The 19,587-nt window shown below is 39.1% G+C and overlaps 1 protein-coding gene across 4 annotated transcripts in view; it reads left to right on the top strand.

Annotated features, from left to right (window-relative positions):
* PLEKHG4B (pleckstrin homology and RhoGEF domain containing G4B) overlaps positions 1–19,587 on the top strand; it is a 960,241-nt gene that overhangs the window by 520,864 nt on the left and 419,790 nt on the right. For all 4 annotated transcript variants that reach the window (XM_044065125.1, XM_044065124.1, XM_044065120.1 and 1 more), the window contains exon 5: positions 4,608–4,731. In XM_044065125.1, coding sequence (XP_043921060.1) covers positions 4,608–4,731 — 124 coding nt within the window. The remainder of the gene's footprint in view (positions 1–4,607; positions 4,732–19,587) is intronic.

The following is a 19,587-nucleotide window of genomic DNA, read 5'->3' as shown; positions in this document are numbered from 1 at the left end:
GAGTTGGTATATATAAGTTTAGGAGGAGCTTGCCCTCTCGCGTGGGGGGAAGCAGGGGGGCTTGTCCTGCTGCAAACCAAGTTTTAAAGAGAAGAGTGATTTTCAAGATTTGCCTTTCTCAACTGATTTCAGTCTTTGTTTTTTTTTTCCAGCTTTTCAGCAGTCAGTATTCTGAGTGTCAACATTTCAATAGGGAGCTAAAATATATATGTATATTCTTTTTAATACTGATGTAATGGTTGTTCAATACACATATGTCGTGACTATGTGTAGCATTCCCCACCCTGATCAGAATCTGTATGCTCATCGCTTATATAAGAAAAATACAATGGAGCTTTATAAGCTATCATTTTGGAATACTTGGGCAGGCCAATATTTATATCTTCATACAGGAGGCAAAATATCAGCTGCACTGGCACTTCATAGGAGATGTTTCAGGGAATTATACTTTGACACTGAGGTATACACTGCTGTAAATGATGCCATTCTCAGTTCATGAATTTTTGGTCTTTCCATATTTCCAGTGACAGCAAATGTCACCTTGATAGATAAATGCAAAAGACTTTATTTACAGTGTAATACCAATGTTACTAATGTGGTCTGGACATAATATAGAGCATTATGATTGGGTCTGTAATGACGGATCACCAATATTTTGAAGTGTCAGTTCATAATTCAAAGTAAATCACTTAGGACAGATAAGTACTGGTTTTATTTCTGATGTTATAACAACACGTTGTAATTATTATGCTTACTTAAAGTGTATTTGCCCCCCCCCCCCCCCCAGGAATATCAGTTTGTACATGGGTTCTCTGAAGAAAAGTTAACAAACATTTAAAGGCTATGAGGTTTTAATGGAAGAAAAACTTGAGCAGGTATGCCTTGAAACTTGAAGCTAATGTATTAGAATAATAATTACAGAAGCAGGCCCTGCCTTTCTTCTTTTCTTAAAGTAACACAAAATTATAGTTTCAGATAATTTCATCCCTCCATACACAACTGTCCTCAGATCTATAGCTGTTTAACTGTGATTGAGTAAGAGTAGGTCCGTTACTTTCTCAAAAACATTCTGCTACCACTCTACCATATTATCATTTAATTACTGGGGACACTTTGAGTATGATCATATGAATGAAGTTCTGGTAAATGCAACTAATATTGGAGATCTCCTAGCAGTTAGTATAAGTACTTTCCTTTTCCTTTGTCCCTGATGCTCCACTGAATATCCATCCTGAAATCCTGTATTTATCAAATTCACATGATCACTTTTTCCTAAATGTGTCTCCTGTAGCATTGCTGTTTGCACTCTGTATTTCTTAATATAATTCACTGCTCTTACTTTTTGTCTGCATCTTTGAGGCCATTTACATTAAAAAAAATAATATGGATAGTTTTGCCATTATGATAAACAGGTTATTATTCCCACTTATTATGTATGACAGCTTTTTAAATGCCTTTTTCTAGCTTTTGTGTTACATGCACCCACTAATATCTGGCAGGTTGATCTTTTATACAGTTGTTTCTTGTCATCTCCATTTGAACCTATGTCACATTTTACAAGACTTATCAACTCACATTGAACATTTATTTGCTAAAAGAAATTTTTCATTACATTCAGGGTTCTCTTATTTACTTGCTTAAACAAACAAACGTGTTATATTAAGCCAAGGCCTTAATCCAGACATTCACCTATGCAAAAGAAAAGAAAACATACCAGCTCTACTTATATTATAATCTGTACACTTTACACCCAATCCCCCACCTCAGCAATCCAAGATTACATCAAATTAACTTCAACATGCTTTTAATTTCAGCCTTTCTTCTCTTTTTGTATTGTAATGTCTTTCTTAAAACTAAAAAGGAAGAAAAAGGTACTTGTTTACTTCAGTACCTTTATGACATAAATCAAAAAGAGGTAAAAAGCCAAAATATTGCAGTCAATGTGACCCAGCAAGTTTAATAAACCTTTAAAAAAAAAAAAAGACCGAATGTAAAATCTGTTAAGTGCTTTCATCCTTACAGACAGTTACGGAAGGACTTCATCAGAATTGTCTCCATCATGAAGATTTAACCAGAAGTGCACATTCATGTTTGCATCATTATACCCTTTCCACCCTTGCATTTATGTTTTCTCAAGGTTCTTTTCTTAGCCCCCTTTTCTTTTCACTTTTCATTAATGGCTTATTTATGCAAGATAAATGCCACTGATCACTTAATATGTTTGGCTATTTGCTTTGTTGACCGGGCTAGTTAAGCAGTACCCAATTACAGTGGACATCTGAGGAGAAAATCTCTTGTGAAGAAAATATCATAATGGGCGGTCATGTTACTAGAAATATCAGATTAATGAACTGTCAAAATCCAATGAAAGACAAATAATGAACTATCAGGATTAAGGTATCAAACTAATAAATTGTCAGAGTAAGATAAAGACAAAATGTGTAGTTAACAGTATCAAGTTAATACTCATATTAACTGGGATAGCAAGTCTAATTTACTATCATGCTAAGATTTAGACAATTTTGTCACTCTAATAATTGTTGATAATTTGCAGGAACTTGGAAACTTTTGGCTGTAGACTGACTGCTAAGAAGCAGCAGATGTACATGCTTCTTAGGTATGCAGACTTTGGATGTAGTAGTAATACCAATAACAATAACTTTAGAAGTCGATTCCTTTGAGGGTTTACAGATGGGAATTACATGGAAAAAAAAGGAAAATAATTAAAAAGATTAGGAAAAACAGTGGATGTAAACATTCACCTTATTTGAGTTGCTTACTGGGATATGCTCTTTGCCACCCTGAATTGAATTAAGCAGACACTGAAGATGAATACATGAAATGAGTAGGGAAAAATAAGTGAAGCTTGAAACTTATCACACTTTTGGCTGCATTCAAACTGTTAACATTATTTTCATCCTGGAACTGTTTCATACAGATTTGATGAGTAGTTTCAGATGACATTTAGGCAGTATCCTACTCAAAATGACTGTGCACTGTTATGTGTGAATTTATTAATTGCCTTTACAGTTTATTTTTTTGACTACATTTTTGCTGCAGTGTGGAAGAACAGAGTTATGCTGATTTTCTTCCTAATTTAAGTGTATTAGGGTGCTGTTTAATTTTCTAAACTCCGTATATGAAATTTCTCATTTTCTTTATATTCTAAATGCAATTTTAGTGTTATAATGTTTACATTTTTTGTTTGCTCTTTTTTTACTTTTTTGCAGCATGCATGTTTGATTTATGTTTTAGATTTATTTACAGATGTATTACATGTCCCTTATTTTGCTTTTGTCTTAAAAGGGTCCAGTAGGACCATTTTCATTTGCATAACTAACACACTAATGAATCAGTAAACAGAAATATAAATGGATAAATGTGTCTATAACATATTTCTGCAAAGATAATGTATATGACTGAAATGAGCTCCATTAACACAAAACTTTATGCAGGGGAAACATAGGCTACATTCAAAGTATGGATATGTTCTGTGTAGCAAAACAGATTTAACACAGTCTCAGATTCTGAAATTTGCATATGTATTTCTGGGGCTGTCTGTTTTCTTGCAAAGTTTAACACCTGCTCCTTTTTGGGGAGAATGAGAGAAGTGTTGGCGACTATATGTTAGGGCTGATCCCCTTGCAGTGCAGCATTTAATGCCGCTGGATGGCTAACAGGCACTAGAATGATAACACTACTTGATCAGCAGAGTTTTGCTTGCAATTGGTAGAGAGAATGATTGTAGAGCACTCCTTTCTTGGTTCACTTCCTTTTGTCACTTACTGACATGAGTGAAGCACTGCCATTGGAATGAATTTAGGATTCCTGGAGAAAAAGGGAATTGATTACAGAAGGAGCTAGGGCTTACTGGGTGATGGTCAACTTTCACAGCATGGCTAGGTGTACTTCATGCAAACTGTGTGAAGGGAGTTGGTGCAAAGTGCATTTGGCCTAATGTGGGCATGCTGTTCATCTGAATCACCGTTATGTTCTGGAACAGTCGGGCTGGTGGCAGCCCACTCTGCATTTCCCAGTGGCATTCCTGCATTAGCTGAAAGTTATAATGAGGGTGCCTTTCTGTACGCACTATATATACCCCATGACTAAAAACATGGTGCATTGCTAGTTTATGATAAAAATATCTCACTGGCTGCGCAAAAAAGTCAAATGTCACATTGAAAACAATTTTGTTATGTTCCAGACAGAACTGAACACTGCAAGCAAGGTTTTGCAAAGCCATTGGTAAACCAGTGACTTTGCCATGATTTTCTTGCAAAGACAGAGTCTCTAAAAAAAAAAGTTCACTGCACAGAGGCATTGTGGAAATGTGTTAAATACTTTTCACAAAGCTTAGTATTTAGTCTTTTTTTCTGAAATGGATGTAACAAAGTAAGTTCCTTAATTTCTCCAAGGATAATGCATGTGACTGAATACAGAGTAGGTTATTATTATACTGCTTTTGATTAGATGATTTCTTCAGCTGAGTTTAACATCACTGTAGTAATCTGAATTCAATACATAGCACATCAAACTAATTTTTGTTTCAGCTCCTACACCAGTAATGTACTAAAAACTGTTTTTGTGTGCATTCTGTTCTTTTACAGGTAGCAGGGACCGGGCTGGAAGAGCTGTAATCCAGATTTGTGCAAGGCATGCCATTTGGACATGTGAACCTTTCACTAGTACTGAGCTTTTGCATCTTCTGACATACTACTGCTCCATTCCCAGGTAGTTTACATTAATTTGGTTGGTTTAGTAAGTGCAGCGGTCTGAGTCCCTGGTTTGTTTAGTAAGCACAGTGGTCTGAGTCCCATGCAAACCTAACAAAAATGTAGCAGAGCAGGGCTGAACAAAAAACAAATTAAACTTCTGCACAGAAGGACCACCAGGTGCAACCCAGACTGAATACACACCAAATCGAGAAAGAACATAAATCCACTGCTGTAATAAATTTGACGGTGGTTTTTAAAAAGCAACTTTACATTCTTCCTCTATTTGGTGTAGTCGATCCTGGTCTCACGAGGTAGCCTTCCCATGCATACCTCCCAACTTCTTTATGCAATAATTCTGAGCAAAGCCAAAAATAATGGGTGTGAGGGGCTAAGACCCTTTTACAATTTGCCCTTATAAAGTTAGATAGTTGCTATATTAAGATATTTTGCAATAATATACATTTTCTGAAGGACAAGGAAGTCTGAAACTCAAGTATATGTTGATATAAATATCCACATAAATCCTCAGTGATTTGCCAGAAAAAAACACACATTTTATGAAGAACAGAAACAAAATATGAGGAAGACATCTGGACATTCTACAAACGTCTGGGGAATTGAGAGGTATAGTCCCATGTGATTTAAGCAACACTAGTGAAAGTATTAATGTCATTATTCCCTCAGGTGTGGGTTATTGATGATATGAATGCAACACTATGCTTTATTAGCATTGCTTTTTGGTTTTAATTGGATATTTGGATTATGTAGGGATTGTCAGTATTCTGTATGTTAACTACACAGCAGCACACTGTTCAGAAGTACCACTGCAGCAGTAAAGCTGCCTATCTGCAAGGCAGACAAAAAAACCTGTGTGCTAGGATACTTACGTCACTCCGTCATCACCCTCTAATCTCTGCAATTGCCAAAATTAAACAGCCTGCACTTTAAACAAAGAAGTTATTTTAAAGCAGATTGAGATGGAAGCAATCATTACATTGAGATGCATCCAACTTTTTTTAATACTTCTAATATCAGGTATTGCTGGAGTCTGGGAACAAGAAGCCATCTGTCAGGTTTGGGAACTCTATGAATGAACCTGCTTTAGACTCATGAGCAATTAATTTGACCCACTGGAACACAAGATATAAAGTGTTCTAACCTCACTGGATATGCTAATAGCATTCCTGCTCTGCTATAAAGACCCTGTGTGATAAATGAATCAGCAGATTGCCATAACTGAGACTTTTTTCTTCAACAAATTTTTAATTTAATGTAATAATGTGACAAAAGAAGAGAGCTCAGCTTCATTGTGTCTATCCTTCCTGTTACCTGATGACAAATGTATGCTCAGTCTGACACTGGTGTACCTTCTAGCTAATTAGACACTGTGTGACAGTCGCCCCGGATGTCTAAGCTTTGCTTGTCTAGACCTCCTCCAGAACACAAAACAGAGATTTTTTTCATGAGCACGTTCTGTCCAAAGCCTTATATTACATTGGGAGGGTAATTCTTTCCAGTCCATGCCCATTACTTTGACAGACAGCAGGGTGCCTGCTTTTATTTTAATTATTATTCTTTCTTTTTTAATCTGTTTTTAATGTGGAAAAAGATATGCTCTTTCTAAACATATAACAACATAAGTTTGACAGCTGTCAAAATAATATGCAACAGCCACCTATTAAATAGAAGTAAAGGTTAATTATACAACGAACCCCCCATTAATATTACAAAATGTGCACACTGATTGGTCAGCGTGCACGTTGTAAATCAGAGTTATAGTAATGGAAAAAGGTCCGGTCGCCCAGACTTTTTCCATTAGTATAACTCTTTTTTTTTTTTTTTACAGCAACGGAGAACGCAAGATCTCCATTGCTTTTTACAACCTGTCTCGCTATGTTAAACCCATTTAACATAGCGAGACACTTTAAAAAACAACGGCGATCTTACTTTCTCCGTTGTTTTTTTCAAAACTGTCTCGCTATGTTAAATGGGTTTAACATAGCAAGACAGCTTTAAAAAAAGCAACGGAGATTCCCCGTTGCTTTTTTTAAAGCTGTCTCACTGTGTTAAACTCATTTAACATAGCGAGACAGGTTGTAAAAAGCAACAGAGATCTTACTTTCTCCGTTGCTTTTGCCCACAGCTCTGATGTACTGGGTAAGTATACTCATGCACAGTACATCAGAAATGCCACAGAATACCAGACAGCTGTGGAAGGGCAGCAAGGAGGCATTATACAATGCCATTATTTAAGAAGGTAATTTTTTTTTTCTTAAATAATGTCATTGTATAATAGCAATAACCCACTTCTAGGTGTGGGTAATGCTGGATTTACCCATGGTTGTCTTTGTTTGGCCACTCGGGCTTCGCCCTCATGACCAAACCACACCAACCGTGGGTAAATCCAGCATTACCCACACCCAGGTGTGGGTTATTGCTATATTATACAATGACCCCCCCCATTAATATTCTAAAACATGCACGCTGATTGGTCAGCATGCACATTATAAATCAGAGTTATACTAATGGAAAAAGGTCCGGTCGGCCAAACTTTTTCCATTAGTATAACTCTTTTTTTAAAGCAATGGAGAAGGCAAGATCTCCATTGCTTTTTACACACTGTCTCGCTATGTTAAACTTGTTTAACATAGCGAGACAGCTTTAAAAAATTTAATGGAGATCTTCCTATCTCCGTTGCTTTTTTTTTAAGCTGTCTCGCTATGTTAAACTCCTTTAACATAGCGAGACACTTTGTAAAAAGCAATGGAGATCTTGCTTTCTCCGTTGTTTTTTTCAAAACTGTCTCGCTATGTTAAATGGGTTTAACATAGCGAGACAGCTTTAAAAAAGCAACGAAGATTCTCCGTTGCTTTTTTTAAAGCTGTCTCGCTATGTTAAACTCCTTTAACGGAGATCTTGCTTTCTCCATTGCTTTTGCCCACAGCTCTGATGTACTGGGTAAGCATACGCATGCGCAGTACATCAGAACTGGTTCTGGGTGTGGGTAATGCTGGATTTACCCACGGATGTTTTTGTTTGGCCACTCGGGCTTCACCCTTGTGACCAAACCATGCCAACCGTGGGTAAATCCAGCATTACCCACACCCAGGTATGGGTTATTGCTATAGTATTTGCTGATTTATCCTATATACTACATAAGCTTTTGTGTTTCAGTTAGCTAGACATTAGAAAATATATTGTGTAGCTCTTCATCCTTCCTCATAGTAAATTCTAGCAGTTTCTTGATACAGATCACCATACAAGTCAGCAGTGTGCTACCCTTTTTTTTAAATGAATACACACTTTGCTTTTACTACAGTAGATGCATAGATCAAACTCCAGCTCTGACTGAAACTCCTTATTTGTGGAAGAATTTGCTAGATTATGGAACTCTCTTCCCCCTCACATTAGAACTACCCATAATCTCCCTTTCTTTGAAGCCTTACTCCACTCTTATCTCTCCTCTCTCTGGGAATGCTCCTGTACTCATCCTTCCTGAATCCTAACACCTCACTTGATCCTGTCCTATTCAAACCTCAGCCATTACATAAATAATTCTGTCTCCATTTATGATGTACTAATTGAATATTAATTTGTTATTCTTGCAAATATCTTAAAAAATGCTGTACTTAGTTATTACTTTTGAATGTTTTTGTAATATTGTCTTTGTGTCTGGAGCTTTTCTCCTCGGGCCTTCATTGAAAACTGGCTACACTGGCCCAATGGACTTTCCCGGTTAACAAACTGCAATAAAGTAAATAATAAAATAAATTAAGGATATTTATGACAGACATGAACACTCTTGCTACATGTGCTAGAAACTACAAATTAGGTATAAAAATGTATATCAGTCTGTATGTGTATGTGTGCATGCATGCGTGTTTGTATGTGTTAACTTTGAAACACTTTGCACTTCTAATCACATCTGCTAATAGTATTTTATTTCAAATATAATTGAACATCCCATGTTTTATTTACATAACTGTGATTTTAACTCATAAAGATAAGAAATACAGATATTCTGCTCTGTTTTCAAATCTGTTCTCTTTGTCTTCACCATATTTTGATATTTTTTTTTCATTTCAGAACAATGGAATAAAAGACAGTTTTCTAATGTATAGATATCCACTTGTGCATAGCAAATCGTTTATCTCTAATTGAATACAAGTGCACCTTCTGTTGATATCAAATGTATTTTACTTAATTTGCATTATTTATTTATTTATTTATTTATTTATTTATTTGTTTGTTTGTTTATTTATTTATTATATAGTGGGTAGTGTCCGACTGGCCCAGAAGCCTGTTTTCAGCGGAGGCCCGGGAAGAAAAGCTCCACAAGCAAAAAACTTGCAATAATAATTTATAATACAGTAGTCAGAAGAGAGTACAAACAACAGTGTACACAAGTATACAGTGCCTCATGTTGAAGGACAAGCCATTATACACTTATAAAACATATGAAATACAAAGACAGTGTGCGCAATATAAATTCAGAGACAGCATGCATGCATATAAACAGAGAAATAATGACTGCGAGTTCATTACCATTTGAAGTGTGTGAACAGTATGGGGTAGAGTCAAAGAATCCGTGTCCATCAATGAAACAGTGTGAAAGATGTTATGAGTCAGCAGAGATGGAGGGAGTATAGTAGGAGGTTAGAGTAGAGGATAAGGTAGGGTATAGGGAGCCAGTTAGCCTGATGAATAGCAGGACCACAGCCAGTGTTTGGCTAGGTAGTTCTTTAGGAGTTGTTTGAACTCTTGGTGGTGAGGATTTTGTGTGATGGGTTTTGGAAGAGTGTTCCATAATTTGGCAATTTTGTGGGAGTAAAGTGATTCTCCGTGGTGGTTGTGAGAGCAAGAGACCTTTAGCATTAGGTTGTTGGAGGATCTGAGGGTGCTGGTATTAGTACTGGGTTGGACAAGGCTAGAGAGAGCAGGGCAGTTACTGGGTTGGTAGATTATTTTGTGGACCATGGCCATTTGGTTGAGTGATAAAAGATTAGGGAGTTTTAGCCAGTTGAGCTAGGAGAGGGCAGTGCAGTGGTGAGTCCTGTATGGTTAATTAGTGGCAAACTTGGCTATTTTGTTATAACAGGATTCTAGGTTATTGAGCTCGGTCTTATGTAGTTTTGTGAATATGTGAAATCCATATAGGAGGGTGGAAAGCAAGTGTGACTGAGCAGTGGCTAGTCTGGCACTGTGAGTAAGTTGTGGTTTAGCCATAAAGAGGGTGCCAAGTTTGGCATAAACTTTCTTGATAGTCAGTAAAATATGTCTGGCAGATTTTAGATACTCATCTATTGTGACTCCTAGAAGTTTAGTATGGTTAGTGGGTTCTATTTTGGTTCCATTTGAGGATAGAATTGCTAGTGGGGACTGACCAGGTTTGGATATTTTATTTCTGAAAACTATCATCTTAGTTTTGTTAGGGTTAAGAATACGCCAATGCTCTGAGAGGTATTTTTCAGCATCCTGAAAGGAAGTTTGCATTTTTATTTGAAGTTCTTGTGCTGAGGAGGCTGAGCATATAAGTGTGGAATCATCTGCTTACTGGACAATGTGGCCCAGTTGAGTTGCACAGCTGAGGTTGTTAGTAAAGATGGTAAAGAGGAGGAGACCAAGAATGGAACCTTGGGGTACACTGACTGAGATGGGGAGTAGGGGGAAGATACAGTTAGCCCATTTAATTGTTTGCTGGTGATTAGAAAGATAGCTATGAAACCCGGCTAGGGATGCAGTAGTGAAGCCAAAAGATGAGAGTTTGTCTAGAAGTAGTTGGTGAGAAATGGTGTCAAAAGCTTTGGATATATCAAGAAAGATAGAAGAGACAGAGTGACCTTCATTCAGGAGAAGATTAATGGTGTTGGTGAAAGATGGTAGAGCAGTGGTAGTACTATGTTTATCTCTAAAGCCATGCTGACAGCTAGATAGCAGTTTGTGACTATGGAGGTGGTAAAGGAGCTGATTGAGGATACATTATTTTAAGATTTTTGTGAGGGGGGAGAGGATGGCTATGGGACGATACTTTAGTTCCCTGGAGGGTCCAACTTTGTGAAGGGGAATGATGTGTGATACTTTCCAAAGAAGAGGGATGTACTGTTCTGAAATGGAATAATTGAACAAGATAGATATGGAGTAGGCAGTAGAAGATGCTGCAATCTCCAGAAATACATTAGGAAGTTGGTCGGTGGCAAGACAGCAGGGTTTTAGCTTGGTTTGGAGTTTTTTTTTATGTAGCTAGTTTGAATGGTATTAAAAGAGAGGGGGTTGGGGTTGTCTGGGGTAGGACTGGGATGGGAAAGTGGCTGGATGAATTGAGAACCTAGTAGGGTGGCTATGGAATTAATAAAGTGGGAATTGAATTGAGTAGCTATAGGGTCAGTGTTGTTAGAAGAGACAGGGGCAGGGGTTGGGGTATGACCGGGTCTAAGGAGATAGTTAATGCTTTGCCAGAATTTTTGGGGATTATTTAGGTGTTTTTGTTGACAGGTTTGGAAGTAGGTTTATTTGTCCTTTTTGATTTGTTTATTAGCTAAATTCCAAAGTGGTTTATATGCTAAGAGGTTGGATGTATCTTTGGTAGTCTAGTAAGCTGACCATGCTATATCCCTACATTTAATTAGTATTTTGGTGTCATTTGATAGCCAAGGTAGTTGCCTGGCTCTTAGTCATACTTTTCTAGTGGGGAAAGTCTATTAAGGATGTTAAGGAAGGAGTTGTTAAAACATTGGACAGCTAGTTCTAGATGGAGGTGTTTATGTGGTGACCAGTCACATTGTTGAAGTAATAGGGTAAAGGTAGAAGGGGATAAGTCTTAAGTACTATGGATGTATTTGTAGGAGATTTTACATTGAGTGTGTGTATTCATTTTCTGTAGAGAAAGGTTGGAGAATGGTCACTAAGGGAGTCAGGCAGGCATCCAGCTAGGTAGTGGAGGTTGAGTCTATTAGTCAGAATCCAATCTAATGTTGATTGCTTGTTGGAGTGTTTATCTATGCGAGTAGTACAGGTTATGGTTTGAATGAAGTTGAAGAGGTTTATGAAGCTTAATGGGGTACTAGATGAGCAGAAGGGCCAGTCAAGGTTGAAGTCAGCATGAATTATAGTTTCTTGGCTGAAACTGGTAGATGCCTAGGACAGTAGATTTTCAATGGTAGCAAGATTATTGCTTGGAGGGAGATAGATGGCGATGATGCTAATGGTTTTGTTGGGATTGATTAGTAGGCAAGTTGTTAGGATTTCTGCATTGGGTAGGTCTGGGTAGGCATAGTCAAGTAGTTCAATTTTGAGGGTGTCTTTAAACATACTGGCAACTCTACCATCTCTTTTTTCTAATTCATCTTGTCTAATTATGTTATAGCTGGATATGATAACTCCCTTATCTTTAATATGTGGCTTTAACCAGGTTTCAGTTATCACGGCTATATCAGGTGAGTAGGTGGCTAGGGCTGTATGGAATTCAGAGGTTTTATTTATGAGGCTGTGAAGATTGAAATTGGTAAAAAGTAGGTCAGTGGAAGAGGTTTTTGGGAGAGGGGGTTAGGGAGTGTGAAGTAGATTGGACAGTAGTTGTTGGGATGGCTGGGGGGGAGTGGTGTTGACAGGGTGTTAAGTTATTGGGTTAAGATGGATGTCAGTTTGTAGTTTAATTTGTGTTAAGGAGTATAATAGAAGATACCTTAGCTTGTGAATTAACTTAGAATATCTTGTGGTATGGGGGTTTGCGGTGATGAGACTGAATATGTTTGAAGGGTGTGATGAGAGAGGTTGAGTTATTGTAAAGTTGAGGGCTGATGGCAGTGTAAGTGTGGGGTTGAGAGTACTGAGAGGACAGTGGGAGAGTTGGAGAGTGGTAGCATCTAATGTGGTAAGTATGGAGAGAGATGGAGTTATAGGTGGAGAAAAGAAAGTACAATAGGAGAGTATAGGCTGTTAAGGAGTAGTAGAAATGCATGGTTCGTAGGTATGTTGGGAGGGTGGGGTAAAGGCTGGGGAGGGATGGGTAAGAGTGACGTAGAAATGAGTAGGGATGTGAGTATACAGTGTAGAGGGTGGGGATTGGGGAGGTGGGACTGAAGATAGAGACGATGGAAGTGGATAGGTTGAGGGAATAGTGGGCGTGGTTTGTATAAGTATAAATCTAATGATAGTGGGGGGTGGTCGGGAATGGGGGTAGGGTAGAGGAGCGGAATGAGCCCGAGCATACAGAGGGCAAATGGAGTGGGTCTAACCACAAGGCCATAAGTAAAGTATCCAAGAAAAACAATCAGCCAGTAGGCAAGCCTCAGTGCCTCAGTAGTGTGCTTTAGGAGGTAAACTTACTAATTTAGACTAATTCCAATAAAAAATAATCAGACTGCCCTATAATGTCAGACTCTGGCATGGAAGGTGATTTGTAGATCACTAATTCACCTATATCAAGCAATAGCAGGAAGTCCAGGGTGGGGAGTAAATCTTGTTCTGTAGAGGCCAAGGTAGTGTGCATGCCACTAAATACAGAGCAAGATATAATATGTAAAGCAGGCAGTAACACTTGACTAGCAGATACTAACATAGGAACCTTCAGAAGACTGATGCCCCTGCAGATGACTGCTGTGAAGCTAACACATGAGGGTACACTCGGTGGGTAGATAGATTCATTTGGGTGGAGGCTGATTCGCTCATTTGCTGGGAGTATCAGAGAAGATTAACAGTCCACATGCGACTCTGCAGAGGTAACAAATGCATCAATTACATGCTGGGTAAACTGTGCAGTAAGACACTTTACAAATCAAATGAATAATGCATGGTTTTACAAAATGTGAAAAGAAAATAGCACAGTACGGTGTCCTTAGCATACGTCACTGACTAGCTTCACAACAGCAAACAGTAAGTTAGAAAAAAACATTAATGTTATTTTTCTCACAGGTGTAGCTAAACCAAAATCCTTGTGTGTCCTCCAATAAAGTAAGAAATGGAAACATTTGAACTTAGCTCAAATGGTTAGCTACATTCACATTAAAACAGGAGTAAACACTCTTACTATCTGGATAAACACAGTCTGTGCAATACTTTGACACTAGAACTTGTTAAGCAGACTTCATAGCCAGACTGACTTACATGGCGTACACACTAATTCCAGGGTGTTTGGGGTAAACCTAGAGGTGCTGTGCTGGCCCATTCAAAAATGGCACCAGTAGAAAGGGGTTGTATTTGTCAATTCAGACCGGATGCTGTCAACAGGGGAGGGGAAAAAGGCAGTCCTATTCAGGGGCAGGGAGACAAAAGAATTGTAGTCTGCTGATGTGTGAATGTTGTACTGGCACAGAGTCAGGAAAATGCAGACCAAAAGTACATTTCCATACTGGAAAAACCACGAGGCAGCAAGTAAAGTATCAAAGAAAAAAACAATCGGCCAGCAGGCAAGCCTCAGTGCCTCAGTAGTATGCTTTAGGTGATAAACTTACTAATTTAGACTAATTCCAAAAAAAAATAATCCGGACTGCCCTATAACGTCAGACTCAGGAATGCAAGGTGCGGTACAAATGTAGATCACTAATTCACTTTCATCAAGCAATAGCGGGAAGTCCAGGGTGGGGAGGACAATGCTATTCTGTAGAGGCCAAGGTAGTGTGCATGCCACTAAATACAGAGCAAGATATAATATGTAAAGCAGGCAGTAACACTTGACTAGCAGATACTAACATAGGAAAATACAGACTGTTGCCCTCACATATGACTACTGTGAACACACACACACACACACACACACACACACACACACACACACACACACACACACACACACACACACACACAGATATATATATATATATATATATATATATATATATATATATATATATATATGTATGTATACAGATATAGTGAATTAGAAACAACTTAGAATATTCTTGACAAGTGAGGTATAGCCATCTTGGAGTTGTTATAATATATAAGTTTGGGGAGTGTGGGGATGCAGGGAGCTACCCCCTGCAAAAAAAAGTTTAAAGGAGAAGAGTGATTTTTGAGATTCACTCGTCTCCAGGTTTTCAGTCTTTTTTTCTGCTTGTTAGAACTCAGCATTTCAAGTGCTGACATTTCAATAGGGAGTTGGCTGTGGTATTTTATTTTAATTTGTTGACTGGTGAAATAAGATGGTCCAAAGATACTTTTTTTCATGATGTTAGGTAGAGGCAAATACCGTGTATCAATATGAGTAGTGCAATAATGCATGTACTGCGTACATTAGCACATTATTAATGCAAATGTGATATAAATACTGCATATGTAACTGCTAAATAGTAATAAATTACATTAGTAAAATACATAGAGGATTATAACTAAAATTTAGAGTGTAGATATACAGGTTTCTTAAAGTGATCTTTAGCACCTGTGTTCACATTAGTAATTTGTTAAACACAAGCCCCTGGATTTACTAATGTTCCGTGCAGGACTAGTCTAGTGCTGCACGGAAGCGGCAGTTCAGGAGGGGGATGGCAGCATGCCATGCATATTAATGAAGGCGTGCTGCCTGAACTCCCAATCCTACACGGAGTGTGTACGAGTGCAAGGGGCGTGTCTGAGAGCAGAGCTCTCAGAATAAACACATCCATGCAATATAGAACAGCAGAAAGTGGAAATAAATGAGCGAGGCCACCCATAGGTGTCCACATATCCCAACCAACAGTCCACCATGTCTACAGCAGCAAAAGGACATATAAATAAACCGAAGAAAACCCATTATATTCATTTAAATCTGAGTACAGTTAACTGTAGGAGCACGGGTGTGCTCATCGCTGAGCTACGGTTAAAGCAGCTTAAAAGGCTGAAGAGGATAACAAGGAAGATATATGCAAATGAAGCAGCACAGCAAGAGTGTAGTGGGCAGAGCAGGCATTCCCAGTTCGAGTCCCACTGCACATACTATTTTCCATGTGAAATCCGTATATGAACAATTTTTTCACTTTGTTTGCTGTATAACCTACTAAATAACACGTAAATGTGAACTGGAGTAATGCATTAATGCACATGTGAAGTGTCAGTGTCATAATGAATAAGGCACTAGTAAGCAGGTCTAAGCACAAGTATATAAGTACTAATAAGCGTGTCAAAGTGCGGTTGTGCGGGGGTAAGCATTCCCTACACAGATTAAGCAAAGTAGAAAGCAACTGAGTGCAAGGCACTGTAACTGGAAGTTGGCAGTGCTTACCTTCGCGCAAACCCGCACAAACCCACTTACAACTGCTTTAAAGTGCCTTAATCACTCAGTATCCAACCGCTGGTGTTCTGCACCACCAACAAAATAAGCAGCTCCTACAAGGCCCGAATCAAGGACCCTGAACACCATAGACAAAGGGATCTACCACTAAGCCAGACAGATACAAATAATGTTGATGTTGTCAGAAACATATCCAGTCCAGTCATTAAACAGCACAGAGAATGTATAGCTACAGCCAGATGGACGCGTGTGTGCAAATATATTACTGTCTAAATGGATACAACATATCTGTAGCTGTAGTCAAATATACATATATATAGAGAAAAATTGCACAGGACACTAAGGATAATCACAAGGCTTTCTTTAGTTATGTTAGGAAATTGGGTGGTAATTACCAGATATGCTCAGAATTAGTCCAAAATGACAAAAAATACACTGAACCCACAGACATTGCCAACATCCTAGCTGACGGGTTCAGCGCAAACTCCCCCCCCCCACCAAAAGGGCAAATATCTATCCCAGCAGAGTGCTGCCCCCCTGACATCTCAAATGCTCAGGTAAGAGCCGCCCTCTCCAAAGCAAAAAACACAGCATCAATGGGACCAGACGGTGTCCCGGGCTGCATCCTACATGAACTCCAAGAAGAGCTAAACCCAAACATAAAACTACTGTTCAATCTCAGCCTTACTACAGGATATGTGCCTAAAGAGTGGCATACAGCAACAGTGGTCCCTCTCCATAAAGGTGGTTCCTCAATGGATCCTTGAAACTATCGCCCCATAAGACTGACTAGTTTGGTCTGCAAAGCTATGGAAAGGATCATCATTGACCTCATAAAATAAAGATATTGGGGACCTGCAGACACTGGATCCTACCCAGTTCGGCTTTGTTAAGGGCAGATCCTGCCTTTTAAAACTGGTTGATTTCTTTGAAACAGTCACCAAGGCCATTGATGAGGGGAAGGTGGTCCACACAGCCTACCTGGATCTCACAAAAGCCTTCGATACAATACCCCACTCGGGCATTATAGATAAGCTCACCAGCTTAAATATAAACCCCTATGTCACTAGATGGATTGCAAACTGGCTCAAGGACAGAACCCACATGGTTAGAATTGCTGGAGCCATGTCAGACTCCAAACCAGTTACAAGTGGTGTCCCACAAGGCTCAGTCCTGGGACCTCTCTTGTTCGGTATATATTTCTCGGAGGTACAGGCCAACATGGAAGGACTGTGGCTGACCAAGTTCGCAGATAACTGCAAACTGGGTGCCATAATCGACTCTCCAGCCGACACAAGCATCCTCCAAAAGGGCCTCATAGAAACAGACAACTGGTGCCAGAGCCATGGCCTCAAGCTAAACGCCAAAAAGTGTATAGTCATCCCCTTTGGCAAAAACAAAGTGCCATAAATTACCACATAGGTGGTAATCCATTAAGTACAGAAGAAGTAATTAGGGACCTGGGGACCCAAGTTGATAGCAATCTCTCATTTGACAACCACGTGGCCAAAGTGGTTAGAAAAACATTTTATATAGCCCACCTAATCATGAAGGGATTCACATCTAGATCAGGGGAGGTCATCATGCCTATTTACTCATCCCTCATCAGGCCCATAATTGAGTACAATGCCCCTTTTGGGATGTACCTTACCAGACACCTGCAGCAACTGGAAAGACCCCAAAAGTACCTCACCAAGAGGATCAAAGGGCTCAAACAGATGCCATATGCTGCCCGGTTAAAGAAACTCTAGCTCTATTCAGTGGTATACCACCTGTTCAGAGACAATCTGTGCCTGACGTATAAAGCCATGTCCAACCCGGAATTAATGGATATGCTGCACCTCAGAAAATCCAAATCCCATTGAGCTACACGCTCAAGAGACTTGAACCTCAGCACTGAAATAAATAGGACATGCTGGAGGGACAGATTCATAACCCAGAGGCTCCCTTCACTCTGGAATAAAATCCCAGTCCAGGTTAGGCAGAGTCCCTCATTGACTCTCTTCAAGAGGAATCTTGATGAGTGGATGGGAGATCGGAGGTTTACCCCGGGTATCACTTCTGTGTCACTGTTAGACAGAGGCACAGTATACTAACCTCGAAAAAGGCCATAGCAAAATAAAATTAAAATGGGTGGCGAAATTCTGGCTAGGCTTATAAATGCCCTAGGGCAGATAGCCTAGTATGAACCTATGAACCTATATATATATATATATATATATATATATATATATATATATATATAGATATACATATATCTATCTCTCTCTCTCTCTCTCTATATATATATATATATATATATATATATATATATATATATATAAAAATATCCAGAGATATATACAAATATATGAACAGATATACCTGCAGATGCTGACAACTACACATATATATGTCAACATACATATGTCCACATGTACACAACATGTTACACATATGTACACAGATAAATGTCCCCATAGGTATATACGGGCAGAGTTAGAAATATCTAAGCAGATATATACACCCACAGAGGTATATATGGCCAGAAATCTGTAGATAGCAATGGTAGATTAACAGACACATATATGTCCACATGCACCGTGAAAGGCCTTGACAGGCCCCAAACAATATACGTCACATATGAACTGGCATACCCCCCGCCCAGACAAACATGTCTGCCCTACAAAACACTACCAAGCTCAATGTAATGTACCTGTGTCATTGAAATAGGGATTTAAATTAGCCCTCGGTCATGTTCCACATGTTGACATCACATCCCCCTTGCCCCCACCCACTAGGTGGCCCGAGCAGTACAGGCCCATCCAACCAAGGCCATCCCTGACCCATATATTCATTACCCACACTTCCGCTTTCCCCCACCCGCTGCACACATGCAGCCACCATTACAACCCTGTTTACCAGACCGTAGCTACCACACCATCACACATTGCCCCCCCCCCCTCAACACACACCCCCTTCGGTACCCATCCCGTATGCTGTCTCGACCCAAGTATCCCACATGCCGGTAGTCCATGCACATAGCCATGGGTAACTATGTAATTCTGGGTGTAGACAAAAGTTGTATGCCCAATGTATGGGCTGGTACTAACAATAGATTTCATGTGTGACTCTGTGTACACTAACAGATTTAGTTGTTGGGATCGCAAAGCATACGTGGCACACAAGGTTGGTCGGTATGCACACGAAACAGTACCCAGCAATAACAGGCAACATGACAGGATATGTAGCTACATATGTAGAGGAATGTGTGTGTATATATATGCATAACTACATGGAGATTTACTTCTTCCTCTCTGTAGCACAAATGTAGACATACATAGACAGACATATATATAGATATCTACATATAGATATATACATATGCAGACACCCATACATCCAGATGTCGTGATATATATATATATATATATGTGTGTGTGTAAATATACAGAGATATGTAGGTAGGATATGATACAGCAGTTAAGACTTACATATTTTCACTGGCAGTGCCAATGGGGGTGAGGGGTGCAAGCAACAAACGTGTAACACGGAGCATCAACCAGCTGGATAGGTGAAACATACAAACACACAATAAAAGTATACAAACCACGGCTTCCCAGACTACAGGCAGGATACTACCAGTAGGAGAGACCCGCCAAGTCTAATCTTGAAACAAAGACAAGAATG

Source organism: Protopterus annectens, chromosome 3.part0 (assembly GCF_019279795.1).
Source record: "Protopterus annectens isolate FY-2018-M chromosome 3.part0, PAN1.0, whole genome shotgun sequence".
NCBI lineage: Eukaryota > Metazoa > Chordata > Ceratodontiformes > Protopteridae > Protopterus > Protopterus annectens.
The sequence above is the reverse complement of the archived record's forward strand: the minus strand, read 5'-3'. Positions and strand labels throughout refer to the sequence as shown.